This window comes from Anopheles coustani, chromosome 2 (genome assembly GCF_943734705.1).
Source record: "Anopheles coustani chromosome 2, idAnoCousDA_361_x.2, whole genome shotgun sequence".
Classification (NCBI taxonomy): Eukaryota; Metazoa; Arthropoda; class Insecta; order Diptera; family Culicidae; genus Anopheles; species Anopheles coustani.
The window spans coordinates 22767195-22777150 of record NC_071289.1 but is presented as its reverse complement, the minus strand read 5'-3'; the positions used below and the strand labels follow the sequence as shown (position 1 = coordinate 22777150).

Below are 9956 nucleotides of genomic sequence, written 5' to 3'. Positions count from 1 at the left end.
CTTCTATCTTGAAACGTAGCTTCCATCGTAATTCTTTAGGACTGAAATTCCTGGAATGTTGCTAGCAAGTTAAATACAATAACCTATATTGTAAACCTATATTGTATTCACCTGGAGCTGTAAGTACCGTGGTGGGTTTGTTATGGCCTTTTTACACGGGTTCTAAACTGCAGCGTCGCGTAACGCGACGTCTCGTGACAGGCCCTGAACCCCATACAAAAAAATGTAACACAAATCGCGCCAGGGCCTACCAGACTTTGACCCTCTGTGTACGTGGATAGTCCGTCCTCTCGTACAGGGGAGGGTCCGGTCTCGGTTAGGATTCCACCCCACGCCGTCTAGGTGGTAAGTCTTGGCGCTCCATGAGCCGATTTTTTAACCGGCGCTACCGCGCGACTGTCGCGGACCCCCTACGCAAATGTTAAGATGCTGAGATAAAACTGTGTTTCATCTTAGTGGCCGTTGAAATCGAAAGATATTTTTGTAACAATTTTACATCTGTGAAGTTCTACATTCTTTTGGAGTGTTTACAGACTTTTGTGTCGTGTATTGTGTTTTACAATTGGAAAAGGTTCGTTATTACTTAAAACAATTACAATGTTTCGATATTGTTTTTTATTACAGTTTTGTTTAACCCTTTTGAAGATGTGAAGATTTTTCATTGCGAGTATTTTAAGAGATTCGGAGATACACCGAAAAAATTCCATGCGGGCAATTGAACCCTTGCAAAAAATTCAACCAGTGCACCACTTTACCAGTTCAGTTCGAAGTCCCAAGGCATGGGACATTACCTAAAGCAACTTGCTATAAGGTTTGAACCAGATAAAGCGGTATGTTACTCTTCTGTTTATTACTCTTGCAACTCTCATGATGCAAATGAAATTCTAAAAATATATCCCACTAGTCTGAGCTTGTTGCATTTTAAGTTTGTAAATTTAAATTTAAACGTGTGGGCAGCGGGTAAAGTTATCTTGGTCGCTATCGTCATTTTTGACAGTTCGGCGGTTAATCGATTGATGCCAACCGATCGGTTAACAATTTCAACTTATCGTTCGTTATTTTACAACGTATCGTGTCGCGCAGTTAGTCAAAAACTCTGCACAATCCAAGACGCTGAAGTTAATTTCGTAAGATGGATTCTATAAATGAGATTGTGGAAGAATCAGCAATTATTGATAACATAAATGAGCAATTTGTCCAGAGTTTTGAACCGGAATCGGTCACCATCACGGATACCTCTCCAGGTATTACAGGGGATTGCATCGTTGAACCGAACGAAGCAGTCCTCGCTACTACGGATTCAGAGTCTCAGTTATCAACCATTCAAAATGGGATTGCAAAATTAAACCTTATTGCACAAGACACGCAAAATAATACCGACGATGAGTCTGCATCTTTGGAGGAAGCAACGCGCAGCCCCATGCAGGTACAGATATGTATATTTAGTTATCCTTACCTGGACGATGAAAGAGGCGTAAGAACATTATGACGTAAATATGCAATCGATCCAGAAAGAAATCGCTCAGATAGTGACAACGTAGTCATAGAAGCCACCACTTACTAAAAGGTTTTAACCAAACCGACTCCTAATTTGTGATATACTACACTATATTGAACCTACACATTTCGTATGAAACCGCTATCGCACAGTTTGTATAAAAAGAATAAAAATGTTTATCAATCTGGCTCTTGCAGATCCAAGCAAAACAGATGTTGGATAATGGCCTGGTTCAAAGCCTTAGCCAAGCGGAACTGGCCGTGGAACTGATCGAGCTTCGGTACGCGAAAGATAACGCGATCTGGGCCGCCACGCAGTGTCACACAATCGATGAAGCTAAGGATCTTCTGCAGAAGAAGTGCGAACTGTGTCTGGTAGTATTCCCGATGAACGAAATCGTGACCATGCTGAAATGCACTCACACGTGTTGTGTGGAGTGCGCCGAAGGGTATTTTTCAGACGAGATCTCTAACCGATCGATTACAAACTGCGTGTGCCCGTACTGCAAAGAACCGAACCTGAAGGGATCGGATATAACTGAGGATGCCAAATTGGAGTACTTCTCCAAGTTGGACATTCTTCTGAAGAGCATTGTCGACGAGAAAGTGTACGATCTATTCCAGCGCAAGATTCGCGAGCGTACGCTGACGCAGGATCCGAACTACAGAAGGTGCACCATCTGTGCCAGTGGATTTATCGCGTTGCCCAAGGGAAGGAAGATAACCTGCCCCGACTGTGGATCAACTACTTGTGCATCTTGTCAAAAACCGGTAAGAGAAAGGGAAAGAATGTATTTGAACCAAACTTAAAATCTCCATTTTCCATCGTGTTTTTATATAGTGGGAATCGCAACACAGTGGACTAAGCTGCGAAAAATACGCCGAATGGAAGAAGGCAAACGATCCGAAGTCCCAAGCCGAAGGGATTGAGCGGTACCTTCAAATGCATGGGATTAATTGTCCTAAGTGCAAATGCCGTTATTCATTGGATCGTGGAGGCTGCTTGCACTTCACCTGCCCGCAGTGCAATTTTCAGTTTTGCTATGGCTGCAATAAGCCGTTTACAGCAAATTGTAGTGGATCATCGTACTGCGCCAGCCAGGGCAAACTACACGCGCATCATCCACGAAATTGTGTTTATTACTTACGGGATAAAGAGCCAGAAGAATTACAACAATTACTACGGGTACGATGACTTTAACAAACTTACAGCTCCACACTGTAAATTTCATTTCATTTTTTCACTTTTTTAGACGAACAACATATCTTATGATACGGAACCATCGGAAGAATTGAAACAAATGAATGGGTCTAGTCGGATTCTAAGTTGTCCCATTCGAATTCCGAATGAGTTAATGGGCGGTTCCCCGGATACGACGTGCAGTGTAGAGGTTCCGCAGAATTACGGAGGAATGTGCAGGTACGATAATTCAATGATTTAATTTTACAACATTCCACCAAGTTTCCACCAGACTCGCATTAATAATATCCGTGCCTGTAGTAGTCGGATGATCAACATTTCAATATATTTTATCAACTATCAGACCATAGATGATCATAGTTATACGGTCGAATTACGAAAACTATTCATGGTTATTCGTTAGATAATTACCAAATATGGTACTTTGGAGTCTCTTGAACAACTGGATACTTTAATGAAGAATGTTGATTCTGTTCTTTACATGACTGCTCACACGCCGTACCGATTCTACTTCCCTTGGCCATGTGATATGGGATGTTGGACGGTGCCTTTTGTCGCCGGACACCAGGTGAGTGAAGGCAACCACTTTTACCTCCTTTTATTTCTTTATTTGCTTCTTCTAGAACCCATTACATTGAGTATTTGGTCGGTGAAGTATGGAAAGCACAAATCGATCCGGTACCGATAATGGATCTTACCGATTGTATGCAGGAATTGCGCAGGCGTGGCATACCACTCCCGGATCGGGGTGCCTATGACACCGATCCAATCTATCGAGAAATGTGTCAAAAGGTAAGACAACTACTACCAGACATAAAATTATAGGAATTTACTATTTCACTTATGCCTTTGGTAATCTATCATTTAAATCGTGTAAATTCTAAACAAAATATGCCAATACGCCGGGGAAAAACAACACTGTCGCATGAGGGCTTTCTTTCATTGAGAAAAAGAAAATTTCTTTAAACTGGACCCGCTTGAACGTTATTAGTTACCGCGTGACTACATAAGGCGTACCATACCAAAAACTTGGTACGGTCGAGCTCCAGCGTACCATACCAAATGCAACCCAGCACTTCTGGGTTGGCTGGTTTGACACTTGGAGCGTACTAGTTTTTTGGTATGGTACGCCTAATGTAGTCACGCGGTTACAGTTGAAAGGGGGTTGGAGCTGGAGTTACTTTTTTGCTGGAGAAACTTTTATATTTGGTACATTTGCGAAAGAAAATAACATGTTTCACCATTCTTACCTCGCAGGCCATTAAACAGTGGATACCGCTCATGAAGTAATGAAGAACGACTGTCCAATCCAGCCGAATACTCGTTATTTAGTTTTCATTCCATCTGCTGCCCGTCAACTGCTTCACACTATGATGCACAAATCCTGATCAATATACGATTTGTTTTTAAAATTCTTTACTATAGCAGTTAATAAATCTAAAAATTCTTTGAGGTACCGTAAGATCGTTGTTTTTATTCCCCAAAAATCTATGAAGTATGAACGGCGGTACACAGCAGCATCATTAACAAATGCTAAAGCGCAAACTTTAATTGGTGAACAATTTGTGTTCGACCAAACAGGTCAGTTTTACATTTTGCCTTTCTTTTTCTTGCCTTTTCCGTTCTGGGCTCCCCGTTGAATTTCCTTCGAGGACATTTTATCAGTGAGCATTTGTTGAATGGTGCGAAAATCTTTCGGCTCGAATCGTTTCGGTGGTCGCGTTAGGTGAAGAGAATTTGGAGCTTGCGGTTTCCCATTTTCTGAAGTTTCCCCGTTTTCCATATTGTTGGCTGGTATGTTTTCGTTACCGTTTACGCTCATGTGGTCCGTTTTACTCCTTTTCTTTCCTTTCTTTTTTTCCGTTGCTAACGGAACAGCTATGGTGGGTTGGGGTTGCTTAACTTTTTTCTGTGCAACTTTGGTCTTGAATGAGCATACCAAGCAGGTGTATTTCTAGAAGAAAGCAAACGCAATGATAAGCAAGAAGCCTCAAAGTAATAATCATTCATTTTCATACCGCTACCAAACTAGTCCGCTTCGTGAGGTATTGCACCAATGACATCTGCTGTTTCTGTTTTTTCTGTTGTTTTCTATGTTTACGGCTTAGATTATACTTTGCTATCTGCTTCCAATTCTTTCGTTGGGGAGGTAATATATCGACCGAAAAGTGACCGTCGGAGAATGGTGTAAAGCATTTCCGACATGTCGTTCTATCTGCCGTCAATGGATCGTCGCTGTGCCTCAACGCTGCAGTTCTGAAACACCGAAACGCGGTTGAGATTGCAGAAGGGATTGAATCGAGAAAATGCTTACCTCAACCCTAATTTAAGCACGGCTTGAAATTTATTCGCGGATGGTAATAGATCGCTACATTTGTGAAGATGTATGGCCTTAATTTGCGACTGCATTTTCTAACGGTATATAAACGACACTCTACACAACGATCGGGGTATTTTGTCGGATTCAAATTGGAACGTGGAAATTTATTTACGTTTCACGTGCGTTTATTGACATAAACAAACTAACTTTGACAGTCGAAGGTTCACCACGATGGTGAACCATTTATTCACCTCCGAGGTTAGTAAAGCGAAGCAATATTTCCTCCTAAAGGTTGGATTAACATAGCGTGTGACGTATCTTTTTCTGGATGTTGAGGAGTCCAAAAATCAACCGAATTTTCGAACGGTCGGTTTTGTCTTATCTGAAAAGTAACCTATGTTGCACATCGAAAAGTTTAGAGTAAACATTCGTGTAAAATTGATTTACCGACATGAATTTGTACAACAAAAGATTCGTTACATATATTACTGATTGATATGCATTTTGATTCGTGTGGTAGCAGCTAAGCAATCTGAATTGTATGATCTAATTGATCATCTAGATTTTATGTTTTATAAAATGGGATCAAAGCTTCGTTCACGAATGATTAATTATTTTATCACGAATTCCATGATGGCGCTTCACATGACTTAACCTTTTGGGGATTTTTATAGAAACGTCAAAACGTTCGTGAAAGACGTACCCATATTATTAGGCACCTTGGTATCTGATCTAGTCGGTCGTTTCGTTTATTCTGCGTGCTTCTGTGGACGATACGGAAGGCAGAAAATCGAAAATTATTCTCATCACGGCCAGGGCTCCATCGTAGGCCAACACCTGTTTCGCAGACGCGTCGTGCACAGTACTACGTGCAAGCAGAATGTCGTTCATCGCACGCAATGTGGCCAGAACGCTGGTGCAGGTAAGCGCACCATCAGGATTGTTTTTCGCAAATGTTTATGTAACACCCGTTAGAGCACCGTTCCGATTTTGTGGGACGACAATGTGAGAAAGTGTAGCGAGCTAAATGTTACCGGAAATTGGTTTCCCTTGCAGGCCTCATGCCGTGGAATTCACTCCACGACCGTCGCCCAGAACCCGGTAAGTGTATTGTGGTGCCTCTTTCGACGGATTTGTTTGATAACATCCTTCTTCCCGGTGTCCTTCCCAGCGGTCGAGCGCGAAAGAAGGTCGCATCACGTGTACCCTGATTCCCGGCGACGGTGTCGGTCCGGAGCTGGTGTACTCGGTGCAGGAGGTGTTCAAGGCCGCCGACGTGCCGGTCGACTTTGAGGCGTTCTTCCTGTCGGAGGTGAACCCGACGCTCAGTGCCCCGCTCGACGATGTCGTTCGATCGATCCGCAAGAACAAGGTGTGCCTGAAGGGTATTTTGGCGACGCCGGACTTCAGCCGCACCGGCGAGCTGGAAACGCTCAACATGAAGCTGCGCAACGAACTCGACCTGTACGCGAACGTGGTGCACGTTGTCAGCCTGGAGGGAGTGAACACGCGCCACAAGGGCATCGATGCGGTCGTCGTCCGCGAGCAGACGGAGGGCGAATACTCGGCCCTTGAGCACGAGACCATTCCCGGGGTGATCGAGTGCCTGAAGGTCATTACCGGCCAGAAGTCGGCTCGCATTGCTAAGTTTGCGTTCGACTATGCCACCAAGCACAACCGCAAGAAGGTCACGTGCGTCCACAAGGCCAACATCATGAAGCTTGGAGACGGATTGTTCATGAGGAAGTGCGAAGAGGTAAGTGGTAACAAATGGTCGACCAAATGGATGAATAAATTATATTTCCGTTGTATTTTTTCTTCTAGATCGCCAAGCTCTACCCAAGAATTCAGTTCGAGAAGATGATCGTGGACAACACAACCATGCAGCTGGTCAGCAATCCGAACCAGTTCGATGTAATGGTGGCCCCGAATCTGTACGGTAACATTATCGATAACATCGCGTCTGGTTTGGTCGGTGGTGCCGGTGTCGTGGCTGGCTCGTCGTTCTCTGCCGAGCATGCCGTGTTTGAGCCGGTAAGTTCACAATGGTTTAGTCCTATTGAAAAGAATCAGTTAAAAGTTTCGATGCAGTTGTCGCAGTTTCTGAACTGTAATGTGAATTTAACCTCTCTGTTTTGAAGGTCTCACTTTCTCGTTAAATTGGCTTTATCTAGTTGAAAAATAGATTTAAGCATAAACATGCATAGCAGAATTTTTGAAAATTTTTAATAATGGAGCACTGATTAGCTTACGATCCGGAACAAACTAATATTCTTAGCTTTCCAAATGGCAAAAATATGGGCCAGTAAAATGTTTCGAAAATATTGAACGATTCTTTAAAATCGACTCTTATTCTTATACATACATCCAACAAGCAAATAGCGCATTTTCCCTACAATCATACTTTTATATTGTAAAATTATTATTTATCCATCGAATCTTTCGTAATATTCTGACATAAATCCATACTTGAATAATTTAATAATAATTCGATAAATGGCGGCGATTACAGTCACTTTTTGTAAAAACTGGTATATAAACCGAAAACCTTAAACTAAGCTTAACATACATCAACCGTAAAACCTTAGATTGAATTCATCATACTTCACTTGTTACTAAGCAATATTTTGTTCACTTTTAATGCATCTTTTCTATGGCAATAATAAAACCGTTGTTTGTTTCTCTTTCTACGTTCAGGGTGCACGACACACGTTCGCCGAGGGCGTGGGCAAGAACATCGCCAACCCGACGGCAATGCTGCTCTGCTCGTCCAAGATGCTGCGTCACGTGAACTTGATGCCGTACAGCAAGATGATCTTCGAGGCCGTACAGAACGTGCTGCGCGCTGGCAAGGTTCGCACCAAGGATCTCGGTGGTCAGAACACGACTAACGAGTTCACTCACGCCGTCATCCACAACCTGCGATAAATGTTTCGCACGATAATGCCCGACCGTCGTTCCGAAATGTTCTCTACGCAAAGGGAACCTACGGTGGTTTGATTTTGCTGGTGATGATGATGATGATGATGATGATGAAGTACGTGAGGCGAACGGGGCACAGAACGAATTGATAATACCCTGATAGCAGTTATTTCCTTTTTTGCACTCTCCTCAATCACCTTTTTTCTCAAATCTCCTCCTGCGGGATCACAATAGTACTTTTTCGTTAGATTTTATTATCTACTCGAGTCTTTCTTTTAGTCTAACTTATTTTCTTACCATTACCTAATGAACTTTCTCCGGCAAAGCTTGGTCTACTTGCGAGGCGCCCACCTCCACCCCTTCCCCCCCACAGAACGAATGCAAAAGATATCGTCGATAGATTTTAATTAGTGCAAATGTTTGTAAAACAAAAGCCAACTTACCTATTTATTCAATTTACCAAAGGAAAGGAAAAGCACGCGAAAACGGCGTAAGGATATGTAAGACGAAGCGTGTGTGCGAGTGTGGCCGCTTCGGTATGATGCCATCGAGGATGTGATTAGGAGTTGCTTAGGAAGAAGACAAGAGTATTAAGAGCAAAATCTTGCAATAAGCGGCACCGGATGCACCGAAAAGTGCAGCACACTCTACTACTACCTGTTGTACGTTGCTAGTGAATGACGAGTCTTCGAATAATAATAAATTTTAGCGCGATAACGTTCGGCTCCTGAACGCTTCACTCTGTAGCTTGCTTTATTGTAGATCGTACGCAACATTGAGGATTTGGTAAACTAACAGACAATTTTGGCTGGCTTACTTCTTAACTTTCTTCGGTTTTGCCAGCTCCAGAATGCGTTCGCTCGCCTTCGCTCGTAACGCGTTCGGTTCCACGGTGAACGGATTGTCACGGTATTCGTTGTTCACGTTGGTATACCGCTTCGCTACGGCCAGCTCGGCGACCCGACTGGATGCCTGCGCTTTAAGTGCACGCTCCGGCACGCCTGTTTCCTCCACGATCGGTCCCTTCGCTCGCCGGCGACGTGCAATCGGTTCGGCCAGCTTCACCACGTGATCGGTCGGGGTTGCTTTCATCGCAGCAGGCGAAGCCGCCGGCACTTTCTGTTCCTTTCCGAGTCCGAACTTCGACCGCGTGGATCTCGGTGCGGCAAGGCTTTCGATGCGGTTCAACAGAGCCGCCAGGGGTTTGCGGTCACGCTTTGGCTGCTCCGTTGCCGGCGGTTGTTTCGGCTGCGCATTCCGGGTGAGCCAATCGCGATGTTTCTGCCACTCGGCCGGTGACATACCCTTCAGGTCGCTCGCGTCGGGTAGCTGCACGTTCGCCAACCGGCTGTACACGGTGAAGATACTTTTTTTGATGCGCTTCTCGAGTTGCTCCTGGCGGTTGCGTGCGATGAACCGTCGGTACTCTTCCTGCGCGGCCACCAACTTGCGTACGTGCGGCTCGGCCAGCTGCTGGAGGCGCTTGGACGCGAACGGTTCGTTGTACGGGCGGCATACTTCCGTGCCCGTGGCAAATCGCTGCACCGGCTGGGGTTGGTATTTGCGGTTTAGTTTGCGTGGTTTGGCCAGGTACTGAATTCTTCGAGACGTTCTATAGCGCTTCAGCTTACGCTTTTGCTTTCCAGCAGCGTCCATTTCCCCTTCCAGCTGTTTACCGACCACGCAGTGGCATGGTGTGTATAGCACCGTATTTCTGTAAGGAATAATTGCCATTGTGTAATGGAATTCTTTAATTTTTGTGCGCTACTTTCAAGGGCCGCTAGCTTCGTTCGCTCGAGTCTTGATTCATCAAACTGAAATTTAATGGCAAAGCGCACAATGTTTACTATGATCAAAGGAATTTCATAATCAGACTGTTGATACAACAAAACAGTCCACTATGCTTAGCAACGGTTTGTGTACTTACAAAACGATAAAAATGACCGAATTCTTTTTGACCGAGTTTTGAGCACTTTGGGATCAAAACAAACGAATTTATTTTTACTATACATTAGT

General features: G+C 44.1%; 3 protein-coding genes across 3 annotated transcripts; 1 reads left to right on the top strand and 2 right to left on the bottom strand.

Annotated features, from left to right (window-relative positions):
• Nucleotides 1-4151: 4151 nt before the first annotated feature.
• Nucleotides 4152-5198, bottom strand: LOC131263403 (uncharacterized). Its single transcript, XM_058265599.1, has 3 exons — nucleotides 5013-5198; nucleotides 4717-4954; nucleotides 4152-4652 (listed from the first exon to the last, which is right to left on the bottom strand). The coding sequence occupies exons 1-3, from the start codon at nucleotides 5105-5107 to the stop codon at nucleotides 4287-4289; spliced, it is 699 nt and encodes a 232-aa protein (XP_058121582.1). The 5' UTR covers nucleotides 5108-5198; the 3' UTR covers nucleotides 4152-4286.
• A 563-nt stretch (nucleotides 5199-5761) lies between these two features.
• LOC131263396 (isocitrate dehydrogenase [NAD] subunit beta, mitochondrial) lies at nucleotides 5762-8706 on the top strand. Its single transcript, XM_058265589.1, has 5 exons — nucleotides 5762-5940; nucleotides 6075-6119; nucleotides 6190-6774; nucleotides 6843-7052; nucleotides 7716-8706. The coding sequence occupies exons 1-5, from the start codon at nucleotides 5899-5901 to the stop codon at nucleotides 7944-7946; spliced, it is 1113 nt and encodes a 370-aa protein (XP_058121572.1). The 5' UTR covers nucleotides 5762-5898; the 3' UTR covers nucleotides 7947-8706.
• On the bottom strand, nucleotides 8653-9596 carry LOC131264100 (uncharacterized). Its single transcript, XM_058266389.1, has one exon. It carries the CDS (start codon nucleotides 9594-9596, stop codon nucleotides 8754-8756), a length of 843 nt encoding a protein of 280 aa, XP_058122372.1. The 3' UTR covers nucleotides 8653-8753.
• Nucleotides 9597-9956: the final 360 nt, after the last annotated feature.